The sequence below is a fragment of the Mus caroli genome, unplaced genomic scaffold (assembly GCF_978045245.1).
Source record: "Mus caroli unplaced genomic scaffold, Mus_caroli_1 scaffold_6, whole genome shotgun sequence".
In the NCBI taxonomy this organism is placed as follows: Eukaryota; Metazoa; Chordata; class Mammalia; order Rodentia; family Muridae; genus Mus; species Mus caroli.
The window spans coordinates 94,711,398-94,733,306 of NW_028227261.1; the positions used below are offsets into that span (position 1 = coordinate 94,711,398).

The window sequence follows — 21,909 nt, forward strand, 5'->3', positions numbered from 1 at the left end:
CCTGCAGGGAAGTTCACACGGCAGTATGTTAAAGGAGAACACGGGAGAGTTAGTAGGGAGAAACAGAGCTGCTGTCTCATGAGTGTAGCGTTTCCACTCTCTAAGAACAGAAAGCTCTGCTTCTTCAGACAGGGATTCATGGAGCTCAGGCTGGCCTTCAATTCACTATAGAGCTGAGGATGAATTCCTGATCCTTCTGCCTCCACCTTCCACATGCTAGAATTAAACATGTTCACCATCCCACGCCCAAGTAGAAGACATTGATTTAAGGGCTGCTCGCTTGCACTCCCTTGCATGAAACTGGATTTTTCTTAATTTATTTATTTATTATATGTAAGTACACTGTAGCTGTCTTCAGACGCATCAGAAGAGGGCATTAGATCTCATTATGGGTGGTTGTGAGCCATCATGTGATTGCTGGGATTTGAACTCAGGACCTCCAGAAAAGCAGTTGATGCTCTTAACCACTGCGCCATCTCTCCAGCCCAAAACTGGATTTTGATGGAGATACTGAAGGACCTTATTACTCATCTTTAAATAAAATATTTGTCACACTGTTTAGCCCAGAAGTCTCAATTCATCTCTCTCCAAATACACACAATCTCTCACAGCCTCTTCATGCAGAGTCCTAATGACCAGGAATCCAAGCCACAGCCCTCTCCTACTTCATCAGTAATGAGGATGGCCTGGGGCTTCGGAACAAAGGACCTGCAACCTCAGAGCCAACCTTCACTCTGGGAAAATAAGAAACTGGAAGAACCACACCCAAGCATCAGTATGCTGAGAAATGCTTACATTTAAACAGGTTCAACCTGTAGGGGGAGCTAGTGCGTGGGCAGCCACCAACTGAAGCTAAAAACAAAAACTGGACTTTGCCAGGTAGTTTCCATGAGTAGAGAACAGAATCTTCTGGGAGCCTTAAATGTCAGCAGCTGCTATCTGTATACATGTCGCTGTTTTCTTGTAATTTTAACACCTGCCCCCTGCCCCAAACCAAACCAAAAACCCAAAACCTAAACTTCAAACCTTTGTCATTATATATGGCTTGATGCACAGATCTGAACTGAATGGGTTGGCTTGGGAGAAGCTGAGTGCCTGCGAGTCTGAGCATGTGACCCCATTTCTGCACAGTATGAATGGACTGCCTTAGATTTCAGGCCAGTTCTGCCAACAGCAAGTGAAGCACAAAGCCAGTGAACAAGCAACCTGAGCTTGAACAGTCTAGCAACACACTGGAAGGCAACTGCTTTTCTGGCAAATGACTGCAACAGAGGAACCGAGTTGTCAGCAAGCAATGGCCAGGCCTTGTGAGCTAGAAAGAGGGGCCTTACGAGCCACAGGACCCGACTTTAAGTCCTAGTGATGTTGACTGAACATGTTTAATCTCTCTGAACTTTAGTTTCCTTGTCTGAAAACTGAAGTTGGTTGTTTTCAAGGTTCTTGAGTGCCACTCTGCAGGTGCTCAGACAGGGGAGTGACTGTGAACAGGTAAGAATAAAAACTCTGCTCCATCAAAATCCACTTGATAAGGAGACTGGCCTTGCCAGTGTGGTGCTGGGATTTCCTACTGGTTCCTTGAACAAAGTCTATGCCTTAATGAATAACAACGAAGATTAAATGAATTTAAGTGCAAAAAAAAAAAAAACCTCTGCTCAGGCTGATGTCATCAACCTAGATCAAACCTGGGGAGTCTGATGCCAGGTCATTCGTTACTGGAACATTTAAAACACAGTACAGTTTGGGGAAAAGTTTCCAGGAAAGTCACTCCAATTCCAGGTGCACAATAAAGCTTAAGGCGTGACTACACAGACACTGCTTTACAAAATCCGAGTGCCATGACGGTGGGTTCTGTAGTTAGAAGGCTTAGATTCTGCTGTGGTCTCTGACCAACACAACACAGAGGCCAGAAAGTACATGTGACAACTCCCCTAAGAATGGGTTCTATTGACTGGAAACTAAAGATTAACAGTCTGGTGGGATAAACATTTTTGGGTGATTTGGGTGAGGTCTGTCTCTACAGCAAAAGGTGGGTGAGGTCTACCTCTACAGACAGAAAAAAAAAGTCACCAGATGGTTAACAATGTCCACTCCCAGTCTTCTGGCTGAAAACAGCTAATTCCTCTTTTGAGGAGAGGACTCTTTGTGTTTAATATTCCTGGTTCCCTGGTACTCTGTGGGTGCAAGGACCTTTGTGCACACCTTGGTGTATAAGTATTAGGCATGTGGAGGTCAGAGGTCAACCTTGTAGAACTGAGTCTTTTCACATTTACATGGGCCCTGAAGAGAAGACTTGGCTCCTTAGGCCTTTGTAGTGAATACTTGACCCACTGAACCATCTTGCCAGCCCTGAAGAACACTCTTACCAAACACTCGGTGCGCTTTCTCTTTTGTGCCTATTGTTGGTAAGCCTGCCAACCTACTAACACTGCCAAGAAGTGTTTAATGGGCACTTCTGCTTTTGGTAAGTAAGAATATTGACTTTCATTGCTGCTAAAGGGGGGTGCAGCCTATTATCCTGCCAGATTCTAAAAGAAACTGTGCCAATGCAATGGGCACCAGGAAAGTAGAGGGCCTTTGTGATGTCCAGCTCAGGGGACCACGAGTGGAAGTGGCTCGTGGAAGAGCAAAGCAGTGTTCGAGGAGCCCGAGAATGAGCATTTAGAGGACCACACACACAATTCTGCCTGTACCTTAGCAGTGAGGAACACATTGAAGTGTTCATTGAAAGAGAGCACGGGGTGATCTGTAATCCTTTTTAGGAATTTGTCCAGCGCTTTTCTTCTGGTCTCCACAAACTCTTCTGAGAAGCGATCCACGACGCCCTTCACCACAAACTTCTCAGGAAGCGGCTAGGAGACAAGAGGACAACAGAGTCATCAAAACGTAATCACGAGGAAGCATGGGAGCACGGGAGCGTGAGAAGCTGACCAGGCCACCAAATCCCTCCTGCCAGTCTGTCCAATAACAGTGTTGGGTGTCAAGGCAGGAACTCATATAGTCCAGGTTAGCTTCAAACTCGCTAGGTGCCTGAAGATGACCTTGAACTTCTGCCTTCACCTTCAGACTGAGACTACATTTTAGTACCCGGTCACTTTATGCCGGGAATTTTACCAACTGAGCTACATTTCCAGCCCATGAACAGTAGTTCTTAATCTGTTAGATCTTTATGTTATCATCAAAGATTCTTGGGACCTGCAGCTGCAGCAAATCACAAGTGCCCCGTCAGCACAAAACACTTTATCACATAAGCCCCTGACACACTGAGAAGCCAACACCTGTTCAGGAAATGCAGCTGCACTGTCTACAGACGCAGAGAAGGTACAAAGAGAAAGGGGAAAGACAAAGTCCAGGAAAAGAGAGCAAAGGCTGGGGAGACACTGTAGTTGGGAAAGTACCTACAGTACAAGCACAGGGATCTGAGTTCAAGTCCTGGAACCCACGTTTTAAATGAAGGCCAGGTGTATCGGTGTGTATCTGTGGCACAGTGCTGAGACTGCAGAAACAGGCAGCTCCTTGGGGCTTACTGGGCAGCCAGCCTTGCCTACTCTGTAAGCTACTGCCCTGTGGAAAACTACGTGTCCACCTACCCCAACCCCCATTCTTCCACCAAAAAAAGAAAAAAGAAAGGAAAGGGGTAGAAAATGTCAGAGGAACACCACCCAGGGCAGTCCTCCATGCCCACACAGCCAGAGACACACGAACCTACACTAGCTACCCTACACACATACAGACACACAAAGATACACTAAGGGGGGGGGGGGCAAACAATATTGAGCACACAAAAGTATATTAAAATAGATTAAGATTTTGTTCCCAGTTCACAGGGTACAAGAACACGGTAAATAAAGAAATAAGGAAGTAGGCACACTCCCACAGCTGAAGACAGTCTTAATTTCCCTTTTAGGTTTGTAATCAAAATATACTTTTCTTTGCTTCTCTCATTCAATCAAATTTCTCTATCATAAATCTGTGAGCAGATACTGTTGAACAATTTAAATTACCCGCTCACCCAGGGACCTTTGATCTTCAATTTATTTCCTTGGGAGCTTGCTCAAGCACGTCGTTAAAAGGTGTCTTTTTTACTTCTCGACAGGGAAAAGTGACTATGTACAACCTAAAAATATTTGCATTCTGACAAAAATAAAATTAAATTCCAAAGTTCGGGAAGATGCAGACAAGAGGGAAGCCTGCCCTGCCTACCCGTAGGGAGGTGAACCAGTTGTTATAGTGAAATCCAGTGGAGTTTCCGCAGTAAACCAAAAACTGCCTTCCCTTGACAGCACAATAACGTCTTTAATCCTAGCACTCTAGAGGGCAGAGGCAGGCAGATCTCAGAGTTCCAGGCCATCCAAGGCTGCACTGTAAGACTGTCTCAACAACAAAAACAACAAACAAAACCATCCCAAGATCCTGAAAATATCTCTTGTAGTTTAAGAGTCTGCGACTCTTTCTCGACTTTGTAGCCAGAATTAATAACACAACTGAGGTCACTTATGTCTTGAGGACTAGCCTACTATGCTCTATCTAAGGGAACAATGTAACAGCCATCTCACTTGCCTTGGGCTTTTCATGTAATCAGCTTCTACAATCTAAACTAATGCATAGCTGCAATCTTAAATCACATACTAGTCCATGCCCCTGTCTCAGAACAATGCATGTGCATCATTTGCTGAATGCAGCAAGAACAGAGACTGAAAGCAATTATCTAAAATCTACCAAAAAGGTTGAGTGCAATATGCATGGATACTGATTGCTCAACAATGTTTCTAGAACTGTTTAGTGTCTCCATCAGATGCAGCCAGTGATGTAATTCCTTGTAAAACTCTGTTAAAGATTTCTGTAAAGTACCCCATTGCTTCCCATGTGATGCTTTCTGTGCTGTTGAAGAAACACAGAATGAAGTCCTTTGTTTAAGCATAGCCACGCAGCTTATACAACTGACAGACTCAGAAGACAAAGACACAGGGACATATTAACAAGACAGCTTTCAGGCAGGCACAGATTCAGATCACACAAGAGAGGACAGAAGACTCAGGGAACAGAGAGAATTCAAATCTGGACCATTCTTGGTTAAATCACACCAAGGGAACATTCTTTCCTTAATTCAATACCGATGCATTATTGGTGACTCAGAGATAATCACTAATGTGTTTAATCCATGCATAAAAATCCATTTAAAAAAAACTGAAAACAGATCTGCTAAATAACCCTGTTATGCAGCAGGGTATCTGCTAAAGATTGTAAGCCAGTGCACCACACAGACGATTCCCAACGGCTAAGCTAGGGGTGCCAGGGAAGAAAGGACGAGGAAAATGTGCTGTGCACACATCGAGTCTTCCTCAGCCACAGAAGTTATGTCATTACAGGCAACTGGAGATAACTACATACTAAGTGAATCAAGCCTGTCTCAGAAAAGCAACTATCACAGGTTTTCTCTTGTGTGAAGCATCTAGATTTTCTACATACATGAGCAAAATCACATATGTGTAGACGACATGAATCTGTAAGAGAGTAAACAGTGCTGATTTTTGTGGATTTGTTCAGGAGACCACATGTACCTGTAAGAAACATCCTATATGCCAGACCTATGTCCACATGTACAATGATTAATACAATAAAAGAAACAATGTTTGAGTTTTTAAATGTTTAAAAATGCATTTTAAAAATGGACAAGTAGGGGTAGTGATGAAGCTCAGAGGTAGAGCAATGTTGGCAATGTCCCCCCAGAGCTATGAACAGCCAATGAGCACATGAAAAGATGCCCACCACGGTTATTAGGGAAATGAATCCAAACCATAGTGAACTTGACACTGTGACACACACATAACCTCAACATTCAGAAGATTACGGCAAGAAAAACCGAACATCGTGCCAGGTTACAAAGTCAGGCTGAGCTACATAATAGGTTCCTAGCTCAAAAACAAACAAGCAACCTCAAGTATCTATACAGATATATGTTGGAATCTATAAAAAAAAAATCCTACTTATAAATTGTTACAAGAATCTATTGGAAACTTCAGGGTTTAATTTTGAAACAGTGACATTACACACAGCACTTGAGAGTCTGGGTTTATGTTACATATGCTTTTAGCTCCTTCACCTGGTCTGTAATCTGAAATAAAGCATATTCCCTACACATTACCATAGAGAAGCTTATTTCTATTTCTAAGTAGGAAATCCATATGCAACTGTAATGGAATGTCCAACCTCTTCTTGTCTGAGTCTGAACTCTTGCCTGCACTCAACAAAAGCTTCCTGAACACACACACCAACACTCACACCCGGGCCTGCTGAAACTTACCAACTTGATAGAAAACCCCACTCAAGGCAAAACCCACTGCCAAATAAAAAGGCATCAAGATTAAAGCCCTGCCATCAAGAAGAGTAACTGTCAACCCTAGTTTAATTCAAAGTACTTGCAAGTTCAATCGATATCTTACTATTAATGTCCCTACTGAGTAAGCTAAAAGCACCTCAAAAAAGGGGGGGAGGCTAGAGAGTTCACTGGTCAGGAACATTCACTGCGGTTTCAAAGGGCAAGGGTTTGGTTCCTAGCACCCACCACAAGTATCTTACAATTGCCTGTAACTCCAGCTCCAGGGGACCCAAATGCCTGCTTCTGGACTCCATGGCATCTGCATACCCATGGCAGATGGCACATACATGGGTATACACACATGAATAAAAATAAAATAAATATTTTATTTAAAATTGGGGTTGGGTCAAAAATGAAGTCATTTTATCATTTCAAACTGGGGAAAGAGTTGTTATAATACAAACTCTCCTCATTAGCTCCAGTGAGGGGAAAGCTGCATAGGAGACACATCCTTTGTCCTTCAGGAAAAGCACACCTTCATTCTGCAAGTCAAACTGAACACCAAAGTGTTCGATAAGTGAACGTAAGTCATCTCATCTCCAGAGCCTGTGCGTGCCCGTCTAATTGTCCATGTGTCTGCTGCGCAACGAGCCAACGAGCAAAGCAGCAGCGAGGCCAGTGAGCACATGTAGTGAGCACAGCAAAGGATGATGGCTGCCTGGGGTGGGGGAGGGAGCTACTTAACTCATATACATTCACTGCTATACATGATAAAGCCTCTCCAGTGAACAGCATGGTGTGCACTTAGGCATGTGCTATGAAAGAGCTCAGGCTGTAGCCTGGTGGAAAGTGGGAGACCCTACATTTGATCTCTAATACTGCCGAGAAAAAAAAAAAAAAAAAGGTAAAACAGAACAAAAAGAAACATAATTTTAGTTCTCAGAGAATAAATACAAAGATTATATTTTTATAATTTGTTATGGGATATATCATACTTCGGAAGGGGGTAGGTATGTCTTGACTGTGGTAACACTCTCACGAAATTGTCCACATGTAAAATGTACATGTGTATTAATGTACATCAACTTACAGAGAAACAGCGTGGGGCAAAGCCTCTGTTCCAGATTTTCTGACGCCACCATTACATGATAAAGAAGAGTGGACTAAAGGGCAAACACTCCACACACCTCCAGCTCTCAGCACATATGGTGACTTCTTTCTGCTTTTAAAATTCCAGAGGAGCAAAGCAATATAAAAGAAAGCAAAAACATTGCAAGACATCAGAGGGCTCTGTAGGTTTTGAAGCTGTAATGTCCCCTACAGACTCACAAGTTAAAGGCTTGGTCCCTAGGCGGTGGTGCTATTTGGGAAGGTGGCAGAAAGCTAGCTGGAGGAAGCAGGTTGCTGTCTATGGCGCTATCCCGGGTCCCTCCTTACTCTGCTCTGCTCCCTGGTGGCTCTGAGGCGAGCAGCTTCAGACACATGCCCCCAATGCTGGGATACTCTTACAGGCCTCAGGCTCAGAGCAACAGGTCCAACTAAAGGGGTTGGGAACTTTAAACCAAAACGCATTCGTCCTCCTTTTGAATGGTTTCTGCAGGCATTTGTCAGGGTTGAAGACCCATGTGATGTGCATTGTTTGGGATGTGGTTCAGTGGTGGGAGGAGCCCTGTTAACCCTCAGAACCACAAAAGGGGGTGGGGATGGGGCAGGCATGATACTTTAAGCAGGCCAGGATTTGTGAAGCCAAAGTAGAAAAGAGTGAATTGAAAGTCAATCAATTTATACATCATCTTGTGACTCCTCAGGCAAAAAAAAAAAAAAAAAAAAAAGGGCGGGGGGGCCGGATGGGTCTAAGGAGCAAATTGTGTTTTTCCATCAGAACCCATAAAGAACGCCAAGTTTGAAGTCAGAGACTGGAAACAAAGCAGGTATATTACAGTCCATGGGGAGAAGCAAATCCCGCCTCTGGGTGCTTTCCCAGAGCCACTAGTTAACTGGCTACAACTTCCTATGGCTTCACTCAAGTCCCACCCCCTCCCCCACGAGGACCTGGAATGGAACCCAGGGACCTGCTCATGCTGGGAATCCTTCAGCCAGAGCTTTATCTCTCATTCTTTTCAAGAAATGGTTTTATCTCCACACTCCCGGCCTCAGCAGTCAGATCAGAAAGCGCAGCCATTCTCACGTTTAACAACAGCTAATCTAAGATAGAGAGAGGTAAACTGGCAGATGCCTCAAGACCACTCTCCCCTAGGTTTCACAACCAATTTGAATAGATTCTTAAGTTCCTTTACTTACTTACTTATTACTTACACACACACACAGAGTTAATTTTTAAAGGGGCAAAGAGGGGACTTAAATAGACAGCTCAGGTTTGCTTCCTAGTACCCATGTCTGGTGACTCACTGTAACTCCAGCTCCAGGGACAAGGGACATCCACACCTCTGGCTTCCAAGGACACTGGCACTCACATACCCACAAACATATACATAACTAAAATAAATCTCTAAGAAATTAAATGGAACAGACATTTCTCTAAGAAGACATGCAAATATCCACCATGAACATCAAAGGATGTTCTCAGTTGTCAGGCAAATGCAAATTTAAAAAAAAAAATCACAATATGATACCACCTCACACCCACTAGAACAGCTATAATTAAAGACAGATAATAATCATTGTTTGTGAAGATGTAGAGAAACCAGAACTCACACACCATGTGAGGGGATGTCAAAAGGCTGGCAGTACCTCAAATGATTACATGCAGAATAACATATAATTTAGTAATTATACTCCTAGGTCTGCATCCAAATAAATAATACTTGGCCACAGGGAGACTTATACACAAATGTCTGTAACAGTATTATGCCTAAGAGCCAAAGGAAAAAACAAACAAAATTCCATTTGAGGGTGGACAGACAAAATGTGGTATGCTCACACACAGACTATCACCTTACGGTAAGAAGGAAGTCCTAGCCAGTGCTCCACTGTGAGGGACCCTTGGAACATGCTGAATGTAAGAAAGAAGACGACACCTGAGAGACAGAGATGAGGGCACCAGGCTCCAGAGAGGACAGTGACAGTGAGGACTTTGAGGTTTCCCTCTGGGGTGCTGAAAGGTCCTGACACTGATTTGTTGGTTGTTCTACAAATCTGAATACACTAAAGCTTTGAAACGTACATTTCAAATGACTGGGCTGTACATATGTGGCTTCAGTGGGACTTTTTAAAAAGGAGGGATCATGGGGCTAGAGAGAAGGCTCGGTGGCTAAGAGTGCATTCAGCTCTTGCTGAGGGCCCAGGTTGAGTTTCCAGCACCCACATGGGGCAGCTCACAGTCACCTATATAGAATTCTGTCTCCAAGGAATATGGCTCCCCTTTCTGACCTCCATGGGCACACACATATGTACATAATTAAAAGTAAAAATAAGGTCTCAGACAGGTGGTGATGGTGCACGCCTTTTATCCCAGCACTCAGGAGGCAGAGGCAGGTAAATCTCTGAGTTAGAGGCCAGAGAAAGTTCAGGATGGCCAGGACTACACAGAGAAACCCTGTATCAAAACAAAACAAAAAAAAAAAAAAAAAAAAACAGAACAGAACAGAACAGAACTCAGTGATGAAGAGCACTTGTTCTTTCAGAGGACATGGGTTTGATTCCAGTATCCGTGTGCTGATTCACAACCATCTGTAACTGCAGTTCCTAGAGATCTATTCTTGTGAGCTCCTTGGACACCAAGCACACATATGGTACACATGCATATATGCAGACAAAACACGTATAAAATAAGTCTAACAAAAAATTTAAAAATAAATTCTCTGTTAAAGGAGACAACAAAACCGAAACAATAATTATGCCGCACACTTACCTAGTCCTCCATTTTTGTTAAGGTTTAGTTCAGATTTCGTTTTAAAAAACTATTTTTATGTGTATGGGGGTTCTGCCTGCATGTATGTCTATGTTTCATATGTGTGCCCAGTGACTGTGGATCCAGAGGAGGCTGCCGGATCCCTGGAACTGGAATTATACTCAGCTGTGAGCCACCATGTGCATGTTGAGAACCTGGGTCCTCTGCAAGAAGAGCAAGTGCTCTTAACCACTGAGCCGACGAGACAGCTGCCTCTGTTTACAGTCGACACTCAGTTCTCAGGGCAGAGGTCCCTTGTCTATCTTAAAATTCTTCACCCTATCTACGTTCCTACCAAGATTAGCTACCGGGTCTAGTGAGGACGACGCAGCTGCTGCTTAGATACTGAAAGGTGACTTCTAACAGTTTCTGTAGGGTGATGTGGGGTAGAGCAAACCTCATTCCTCATTTGACTTCTCTATTTAATCAGAAATACTTCCCTGAATTAAATCTCTCTACTTCAGCTAAGGGTCAAGGTCTTGTGAAGAAACTTAAGTCTCTGCCTGCTTCTAAAGCACTTCCCTGCCCACCACGCTGCCCAGCCACTGGAGACTACAGAAGAATATCTGGATCCTCCGGACGCTGGAGACACATACACTGCCTCGTGGGAGCTACAGACTGGTGGCACTACATTTTACCAGCAGGTGTCACTCTCGAGCTTTTGAGTCTCAAGTGCCAAACCAGAAGGAAAAAGAAGCAAAACAGCCCTAGCAGCCAAGAGGGGAGCAGGGCTTGGGCAACAGGGAAAGAGCAAAGAGAGAACAGAAACCCCTTAAGTCATGTGACCTGGATTAACAGTTTACTGCTGTGAAACACCTTACTCCATCTTCATGGTCTAACCAAGAAAACCTTGAGACAAATGTCCACTGAACCTCGCTAGCAAACCCCAAAACTGTCAAAGGTTGTCAAAGACCAGGAAAACTTGAGAAGCTGTTACAAGCAAAAACTGCCAAAGGGGTTATGTATGACCGATGTCCTGGTAGGGAGCCTGCAGTGAAACACATCAGACAAAATACTCACCGAGTAAACAAAGCTTATCAAATGATGACGCCAGCTAGCCCACTAACTGGGACTAGCATTTCACATCTGTGCAGAATGTGAGCCATGAATGCAACTGGGTACTGAGTACGGAAAACCTTATTCTCCTATTTTTACAATAACCCGAAAACTCTTCTGAAATAAAAAGCATATGTTTAAAAAAAAATTACCACTAGCTGCCAATTTGGCCAAGTAGGATTCTATTTTAAGGTCTTGTTCCGACTGCTTTAAAATGGCTGCTTCTTTTTCAGGCACGTTCTTAAGTGACTGGAGGGCAGAAAAGTAAAAAAGTGGGCTTAAAAGACCAGACAGGACTTAGGGTGGCAAAAGAGAAGTCTGGGGACAGCAGATTCCTGCGGGCCCCAATTGCTTCCAGTCCTGTCCTGGCCACAGGGACCACCTTACCTCAAAACCCTACAGACATCCAGTATTCACTGCACACACAGCCCCACCCAGCCATGGTGGGTGACAGAGGTGGGAAGGTGAAGATGCGACCGAGAACTGGGCAGCCCCTGGGGTTAGTCAATCAAGGTCTTGTCAAAGGATAAATTGGCCTCTGAATAGTCATACACTCTAAACTTTCCTAAAGTCTCCAAAGACAATGGGGGCCCAAGTAATAATTATCTTAACTTAAAGGCCTTGGAAAACTACCCAATGTATATTGATTATTCAGTCTTTAAAATTTTAGTTATCACCCATTTTAAGAGAGAGAGAGAGAGAAAGAGAGAGGCAGGGAGTTATACGGGGTGGGTCCATTCACGCTGCTACAGTACGGAGGAGTGAGTGGTTTTCTTGCTTGAGTTTTAAATAAAAAACTGTGGTTGTGAAGGGATGGTGTGCCAGATTCCTGTCCCCATCGGCCACAATCTGAAGCGTCAGCTTTGCCTTCTTGGTAGGCAGCCAAACCTCAAGAAGAATGTCTGCCAAGTGGGAAAAGCAGTTTCGGTCGGTGAGACTCACTTCCAAGCATCAATCTTTTTGTTTTTTGTTTTTGTTTTTCCAGACACTGTCTCATACAGTAGCGGAGACTTGATGGAACTCATTATGTAGCCCAAGATGGCCTTGAACTCACAGTAATACTCCTGCCTCTACCTCCTCAGTGCCAGGGTTATAGATGTAAACCAGAATGCTCAGCTACCAAACTTCAGTCTTTTAAAGAGGTAGGGTACTGGGGTATTCCCCTTTTCAAAAAAATAAAGACAGACAGACAGAGACAGAGACAGAGACAGCGACAGAGACAGAGACAGAGACAGAGACAGAGACAGACAGTAATAATACAAGTGAAAATTGGAGCCAGGCACCATAGCTGTACACAGAGCTGAGGCAGGAGGATTGCCACAGGCTTGACGCTAACTTGGGTTAGATAGTAAGTTCTGGGCCAGCTTGAGAAATAAGATAAGATCTTGTACTGGGAAAAAGAAACGTGAGCAGGGTGGTGTACTCCTGTAGTCCTAAACACTGAAGGAGCCAATGCTGGCTTCACGTTCAAAGCTCTCCTAGGCTACAAAATGAGCTCAAGGCCAGCTTGAGTAGCTTAGTAAAACTCTGCCTCAAAGAGTAGGGGTCCAGCTCGGTACAGAGCATATGAAGAGCAAGTATGAGTCCCCTGGTTTAATCCTCAGTACCACATAAGAGAGAAACCGACAGAGACAGGGGACAGATGGAGAGACAGAGACAGGGACCAGGGAGATGGCTCAGGCACTAAAAGATCTAACTGAAGAATCTCCACAGGCCAAGTTCAGTCTCTGGAACCCATGTGAGAAACTGGATGCAGTGGTGCACATCTGCAACCCCAGCACTCCTACAACTGAGATGGGAGGCAGAGGCAGGAGACTCGCCACGCTCACGCACCAGCAGCCAGGACTACAGGGAGCAGCAGAAATAAGAGAAACCATGCAACCAGGTGGAAAGCAAGAGCCAACTCCTGAAGTTGTGCTCTGACTTCAAATGTGTGTTATGACATGCATGTGTGTGCAGAAACACACACAGACATATACACATGCACAAACATATACACACACACATGCACACACATACATACACACACACATGCATGCACATATACACACACACAGACACACATGCACACACACATACATAAATAGTGTTTTGTATTTTTTTCTTTTAAAGAAAGGAGGATGGGAGGAAAGAAAAAAGTAAAAATCCAGCCCACCGTACCTAAGAGGCTGGCAGTGCAGAGTAGAAGCTGAGAGTGTGAGACACTTCACCTCTATCTTACATGCACTCTTGGTGAGTGCATTCAGTATAAAATGCTAGTGAACCCATCACTGCTAAGAACCAAGCGCTACCCGTGTGGGTCTAACTCAGGAAAAGTGAGAACAAGCAGCAGTGACTTACTACCTACGGGAATGAGATGAGTGGGCTGTGACTCTTCCAGTTTGTTCCTCAGCCAGTCGAAATCCTGGTATCGTCGACGAACAGAATATTCTGGCAAGTCAAACTCCACCCGTGTGCTCTGCAAGTAAGAAGAGAGAGGGGAGTGCACATGTGAGGAGGAGTGTTTTCTGACCAGGGGAAGGAGACACATAGTTTCAGAAATCAAATAAGGTGAAGACACCCCTCCTTCCACCCATGCACAGCTGAATGGCAGAGTTTACCAGCAGGCTGCACAGTCAAGGAGCTAGGATGGAGCCTGACATAGTGGTGCACGCCTTTAGTCCCAGTACTCAGTGGGCAGAGGCAGGCAGATCTCTGAGTTCAAGGCCAGCCTGGTCTAAAAGGCAATTTCCATGATAGCCAGGACCACACAGAGAAACCCTTTGTCTTAAAAACCAATCGACCCATCAATAGGAGCTAGGAAACATAAGACCTTTGGTTTGGCTTGAGTTTTTGGTTTTTTGTTTGCTTTTTTTTTGAGGGGGGTGTTATTTTCCTGCCCTCAGGAAATGAAACTCAGTTATTCTTCAGAATTGTCTAGAACATTTGATTCATTTCCTCCAGCTTAACTCTGAAAGGGTTGTAGGTTTTTTTCCCCCCTGAATAATGTAATTTCAGATACTGCTGAACCAACACAAATCGGCAAGGAGGAATGGTGTTTCCCTGTTGCACATGCTGACAAGCTTTGCTGAAGGGAAGGACCAGTCAAGCAGAGACCACAGAACACTGCTCCCTCAGCACACAATCTACGGCACTCAAGGCAGATGTGAAGGAAAGCTGTGAGTTCAACGATAGCCTGGCTAGCCTACATAGGGAGTTCCAGGCCAGGAAGGCTACATAGTCAGACAAAAACAAAAACAAAGGGAAAAGAAAAAGGGAAGGAAGGAAGGAAGGATGGAAGGTAAGAAGACATTTTGCTTCAACTACCAGAACAATGACCTTGATAGCATACTACATGTTAGATCTAGATGAGGCAATATCTAGAAAAAAGATAACAAAACGCCATTGTGTGTGGAAAATGTTAATGGTCTACCCTAATCCTAAATTTTTTTTATTTTTATTTTTATTTTTGGTTTTTCGAGACAGGGTTTCGCTGTATAGCCCTGGCTGTCCTGGAACTCACTCTGTAGACCAGGCTGGCCTCGAACTCACAGAGATCCTCCTGCCTCTGCCACCCTAGTACTGGGATTACAGGTGTGCACCACCACTGCCCAGCATATTTGATTATCTTAAAACTTCAAGAAAAATAATGACTGAAAAATATAAAAATGTAGACAGTCCCTCTAAATAGGAAATAAATTAATATTTAAGTTTATAAACTTCCACTTTTTCTACGCATATTCATTCAGTTTCTGTAGCACATTAAGACATCTGGAACACCTTTGTGCCCAGATCATTACAATCACTTAACACATGCATAAATTTCAACTAAGAGGTTATAACATGATTAAACCAAACCGCTATTTAAATTGTTTCTAATCTTTTAATCAATAAACAATGTTACAGTAAACATAATCAGGCTTCTGTCCATTAGTCCCACTAAAATAATTTCCTAAGGATAAAATTGCTGGATTAAAAAAAAAATACTTTTTTTTTTTTTTTTTGAGACAAGGTTTCATTGTGTAGTCCTGATTGGCTGGCCTGGGACTTCTCACTTTATAGACCAGTCTGGCCTTGAACTTGGAGATTTATCTGCCTCCCAAATGTTGTGATTAAAGGTGCACATCCTGATGCTCACCAAGACAGGATCTCTTGGTGTTGAGCACTGCTTATTCCAACTTCTGGGGATCCTCTTGCCTCAAACTCTATCTCATAGTAGGAGCACTGGGATTGCAGATGCTCTACTATGTCCAGTTTTATGTAAGGTCCAAGACTCAAATTCTGGACCTTACCATGTATGGCAAACTTTATCCACTGAGTCATATACAGTGTATGGGTGCTCTACTGCATGTATGTCTGTGCATATTTCTTTACTAGATCCCTAGAGAGGACAGAAAATGGCATCAGATCTTTTGGAACTGGAATTGGAGGTGGTTATAAGTTGCCATGTGGTGTAAGAATTGAACCCAGGTCTCTAGAAAAGCAGTCAGTGCTTTTAACCACTGAGCCATCTCTCCGGCCCCATCAATGCTCCATTAGGGACCACAGGGCAGGAGATATTTATCTGACACCGCAGGGTAAATATAATTGTGAAACAGAAAGGCTCATTCTTTTTAGACTCAAATTTTACTTTATTACCACAGCTCGTTCTATGAAAATCATACTGACACACAGAATCAAATGACATAAATTAAATAGGTAGGAAAGATGCAGGGAAAACAAGAACGGGGAGTCTAGCAGAGAAGAGCCAAGAACGAGGCCAGCACTGCACCCTTACAACACAACTCTGCTGCAGTCAGCCACGAGCACTGCTGACTTCATGGAGAGGAGTCTCCAATTCACAAAGCGTGCTGCTCAACAAACCCCAGGGATGAGCACAGCCAGCTTTCCTCTGTGAAACTCGGTAAACAGAAAGGGGTGGGGAAGAACCAGAACTCCATCATCATCAGCGAAGACCTCAACCCTGTCCCTCCACACTGTGTCTAGAACCTATGGTGTCCATCAGAGATCACCGCAGGCAGCGGGCAGCCCCAGTCAGATCTGAGGCAGTCACCGAGCACAGAGGGACTGCATGCTCACCACACAGTCAGCTCTGCTGCTCTTCCTGAGCACCTCTTTAGTCATCTCTGGAAACATTAGCATCAGCACACAATCTAATCCACACCCAGCAAGACAGGCTGGACCTAGACTCCACAGACCACAAAAGGTCCCCCTTCCACCAGTCTAGATGGCAAATGGCTCTGGGAAACCCAGTGCCCTACAGACTTCTATCCTACAGACAATATTACAGGCACCCAAGGATTTTGAATAGACATTTTAAATTTTTAAATTGTTCAAAAACAGTCTCCAATGCCAATAGAATCTATGGTGGGTTTAATGAAACTGGCCAAAACACCGAATTGATTTAGCCAACAACTCTAAAGCTAAGACCGTCGGCTGATAACTCTTGTGCCTGTAGCAATAACAGGCAAAGAGCAACACCTCTACACCAGGGTCCCTAACACTGCCAAGAAGCTCCAACACTCCCAGCACCACGCAACCTCAACAGTCCCATCACCAGTTAGGAAAAAGCTGTAGACACCTCAAAACTCCTGCTTCAAAACCTCCCATGTATTCCTGCCAGATGATCTTCTCACTCTGCCCCAGATAAAACTGCAGCTATAAGCAAAGAACCCCTTCCCTTCCTGTCACGAGACAAGCTTCCCTTCCTTTTTCCAGACAATGGAGAAAGTGTGCTTCTCTTTTTGCACTTCCGGCTTACTCTCCACTCTTCACCCATATCTGCTCTCCCACCAGCCCTGTCCATCTTGCTCTTAATTCTCCTTCATCCTCAGAAATAAAAACACATAAGCATATTACAGACCCAGTGATACATAGCTCTAATTCCAGCACTCAGGAGACAGAGGCGGGAAGGATCAGAAAAGAGTTCTAGGCAAGCCTGGGCTACACAGCAAGTGTGACGTCAGCAAGGCTCTGTCTAACACACTTACACCCACACACACATTCACACACACACAGCTCTCTCATTCAAGCACACTCTTGCAGTTACTGCTGTTTCTTTCTTTCTTTTTTATTATTTTCTTTATTTACATTTCAAACTTTATCCCCTTTCCTCATTTCCTCTCCAAACTGTCCCCCCATTCTCAGCCCCTTCCCCCTGCTCACTAACCCATCCACTCCTGCTTCCTTGTCATGAAATACACTGGGGCATTGAGCCTTCACAAGACCAAGGGCCTCTCCTCTCATCGATGTCCCACAAAGCCATCCTCTGCTACATATGTGGCTGGAGGCATGGGTCTCTCCATGTGTACTCTTTGGTTGGTGATTTCGTCCCTGGGAGCTCTGGGGGTACTGGTTGGTTAAGAGGAACACACCTCCAGTACTGGTGGGATTGCAAGTTGGTAACAACCACTCTGGAAATCAGTTTGGTGGTTCCTCAGAAAATTGGACATAGTACTACCTGAGGACCCAGCTATACCACTCCTGGGTATATACCCAGAAGATGCTCCAACTTGTAATAAGGACACATGCTCCACTATGTTCATAGCAGTCTTATTTATAATAGCCAGAAGCTAGAAAGAACCCATGTGTCCCTCAACAGAGGAATGGATACAGAAAATGAGGTACATTTACACAATGGAGTTCTACTCAGCTATTAAAAACAATGAATCCATGAAGTTCTTAGGCAAATGGATGGAACTAGAAAATATCATCCTGAATGAGGCAACCCAATCACAAAAGAACACACACTCACTGATAAGTGAATATTAGCCCAGAAGTTCGGAATATCCAAGATACAATTCACAGACTACATGAAGCTCAAGAAGAAGGAAGACCACAGTATGGATACTTCGGTCCTTCTTAGAAAGGTGACCAAAATACCCATGGGATAATATACAAAGACAAAGTTTGGGGTAGAAACTGAAGGAAAGGCCATCCAGTGACTGCCCCACCTGGGGATCCATCCCATATACAGTTACCAAACCCAGACACTATTGTGCATGCCAAAAAGTGTTTGCTGACAGGAGCCTGATATAGCTGTCTCCTGAGAGGTTCTGCCAGTGCCTGACAAATACAGAAGTGAATTTTCACAGCCATCCATTGGACTGAGCATAGGGTCCCCAATGAGGAGCTAGAGAATGGACCCAAGGAGCTGAAGGGGTTTGCAGCCCCATAGGAGGAAGAACAATATGAAGCAACCAGTACTGCTGTTTCTTGATGCTCTGTTCTTGCTTCACTGCCAAGCTAGCTGCTCACATCTTTTCCCCCTTCCTCCCATTCACATTCATTTGCAAATCGCACCAGGGAAACTCCTCAAACCACATCGCTCTAGCCACCTGAGGCTTCCAATGTGAAACTGGCCAGAGCAAAGGAGGTGGAAATGACTGAGTAGCAGACACAACCCTAGCTGTGCCTCCAGGTGACTCCAGCTCCACTCCAACTGACAGTGCAGACCAACCATCATGTCAGCACAGCACAGTTATTAAGAGAATGGTCTCTGCACTCAAACTCCAGCCACACCGCATGTGTTACTGAGCAATCACATCCATGTCACTGTATTGAAGTTCTGTTTTAACAATAAGAATAGTTGCGACAGTCATGATAGCAGCTGCACACACACACACACACACACACACACAAACACAAAACCAACGATCCCGTGGAGAGAACAGGACTCCAGTCTCAGATGACAGCAAGTGTGCTGCCTGGGACTTGCTAGCACAGAACAGCATCTGCAATGCAGTAATGAGCTGGCTGCACACAAATGCTCATTTTCATGAAAGAACAGAGGCATCCCACAGTTACTTCTGACTGTGAGTTTATGGGCATGTTTGCATTTTATTATTTTAGCTTACTTTCCTTTTCTGTTTTCTACAACAGATTAAGTACATAAAATAAAAATTGAAATTTCCACCACAAAATGGATAGACACGTGGTGAAGTGTCCAATAATTAATTAGCTGTTACTGTGTTGTGACTTTCTAAGAGGCTGAAGAGAAAACAGCAAGGAGCTGCCAGCCCTGAGAAGGGGCTGTGCTGACCTCCAGGTCACAGAGGAAGACAAGAACCGTAGGGATTTGATGGAGCACTCCATAACAAAATGCCTTCAGCTAATTTCAGCTCAGGCAACATGGCTCTGTACCAGTCGTCAGGAATCTGAATTAGAGGGGCCAGAGAGGTAGCTCAGTGGACAAGACTGCTGGATGACTCCAAAGACCAGGTTTGAGCCTTAGCACCCACGCAGCAGCTCATGATCATCTGCAGCACCAGTACCAAGGCATCCAACGCTGGCTTTGGCCTCCAAAGGGCACCAGACATGCAGATGGTACCTAGACATGCATGTAGGCAAAACACTCATACATATAAAGTAAAATGTTAAACATTAAAAAAAAAGAAACAGTCTGAATTAGGGGCATAATAACACACACCTTTAGTCCCAGTATTTAAGAGCCAGAGGTGGGCAGATCTCTGAGTTCCAGACTAGGCAGGGCTACATAGTGAGACCCTGTCTCTCACCACCACTACCACCACCACTATCAGTTGGTTTCAGGCCCCAGAACAAGCAGATGAGGTGCCTATTTTACATACCAAAGCAGACCTGGCCTCCAGGTTCTCCCAGCATCCTTCAGTCCCTACCTGGCACACCCTGCCCCCAACCCTGAACTCTAGCCCAGTGGCTGGGCTGCCCTTCTTCCAGAGGCTCTTTGCTGTATAACTCAAACATTTTGGTTTTTCCTCCTCCTCCTTTTCTTCCTTTTCCTCCTTTTCTTCCTCCCCCTCCTCTTCCTCTTCTTCTCTATCCTCTTCCCAGCCCCTTCTTCCTTCTTTGTGAGCAAGCACACGTTCTCTTCACTCTCTCCTCTCTCTCTTTCCCCATGGCGACTTCCCTGGTCTCCTTCCTTGGGGCCATCAAACTCACCCACCCAGGGACACCTTCCCAATAAACCTGCATTTATATATTTTTTAATCTGGCTTGAATTGGCCCATTTTACTGGTGGAGAGATAATTTATCAATCACCACCACACTCATCATTTAGAGGATCTGGAATCAGAGCCTTGAACCTGTAGCACCGCCTGCTCTGCACTAGCTGTCTGAGGTCCTCAGCAGAATGCAAGTCCCAATGCAGGATCTTGTGACCTCATCTTCCTCTTTCTCATTCCCAGATATCACTATCTATCATGATAATAAAACGTAAGGTCTCAGCAGTGACTGCTCACCCCAGTGGAAAACCAGGATATAATTTAGAAATGGCAGTTTCTCAGTTACAAGGAATCAAATAACCCCAGGAGAAAGGACAGAGATAAGAATGCAGAGGGGAGGGGTAGGCTAGGATGGAGCAAGAAGAGGAGAGATGGGGGAGTGATAGCAGGTGCATTAGCCAGTGAGCCAGGTAAGCCCTGCAGGAATCTCTTTACTGTGTGTGGCCAGGAACAGGACTGCAGGGTACAGGAATCAAGCACTGTAGAAAACTGTCAGGGTGCGTAAGGGCTGCTTGCCAGCAAGGCAGTCACCCTGCCACCAGGCCGCTTGCTTATGTACCCAATCAAGAAAAGCAGGTTTTGTGTTTTACTGACTGCAGGGTGAAAAGTAACCTCACCCGGAGGGAGAGGTAACAAATGCTAAGAATTCTTGGAGCTATGCAAATCACCCCAGGCCCTCACTCAGACCTGTGCGTGGGAGCCAGGTGCGAAAAGACGGGGGTGGGGTGACTTTAAAAAGCTGAGAATGGTTTAAATGTCCACCAAAAAAATTTTTTTAAAAAGACATTTGTATAATCATTGCATAATCAGGCAGAGGCCCAGAGAGTGAGCTAAGTGTAGCGATGCAAGCAGAAGGGCCTCAGCAGCGATGTCCAGTGGGAGGAAAAGCAAGAGCGCACACGCACTGGAACCCACACAGTGTGCACTCTTAAGTACGTGTGTGCCATAAATGAAAGAAGTGGAGGCACTCCGCTGCAGCGATGGCTGCTTCTGGTGAGAAGATTGTCAGCCAAGGAGAACAGGGAGGCCAGGCTTGTGCCTCTGTATTTGTTTGTGTTTTACAACCAGTTAAACTATTTGTGATTTTAAAACACAGTATTTCCATCCAATAAAAGATGAAGAAATGTGTGAACATATTTCATTCTGTTTATCTTTCCTAATAATTTAAACAGGTATAGAACTTACCAAAATTTTACAATTAAAAAAAAAAGTTTGTTGAGTATAGAGGCACACCCTGTCATCCTAGAGGATCAAGAGTTCAAGGTCAACCTGGGCTACACACAGCAAAACCTTGCTCCAGCCCCCCCAAAAATCATTAATAAATCATTTTCTTAATTGAAGTAAAAAGGAGGCCAGGAACATAGTTCAGTGGTACTGCACTTGCCTGGCATGAGTGAAGCCCCAAGTTCAATTCCCAATATAACTGGGGTGTGAGAGGCTGAGGACTGAAGAAGAAGAGAGATGCAGTTTATCTGAGCTACTAACACCACCCATAAAAGTTCATGAAACATCTGTAATTCTTTCCACAGTATGTGGTTTGTGGTAAAGGAAAAACAGAAAAAGAATGCTTTCCTGACTAAAGCACTTACTACATACATACATACATATGTGTACACACACACACAAACATATATATCCTGGTCACACTCGCTACCTCCCTCTTAGTC

General features: G+C 44.4%; 1 protein-coding gene across 1 annotated transcript in view; it reads right to left on the reverse strand.

The window, feature by feature from the left end:
* Positions 1 to 21,909, reverse strand: part of Snx30 (sorting nexin family member 30) — a 99,423-nt gene that overhangs the window by 24,979 nt on the left and 52,535 nt on the right. Inside the window, exons 3-4 of the mRNA XM_021161448.2 lie at positions 13,630 to 13,740; positions 2,691 to 2,849 (exon numbers count right to left, since the gene is read on the reverse strand). Coding sequence (XP_021017107.1) covers positions 2,691 to 2,849; positions 13,630 to 13,740 — 270 coding nt within the window. The remainder of the gene's footprint in view (positions 1 to 2,690; positions 2,850 to 13,629; positions 13,741 to 21,909) is intronic.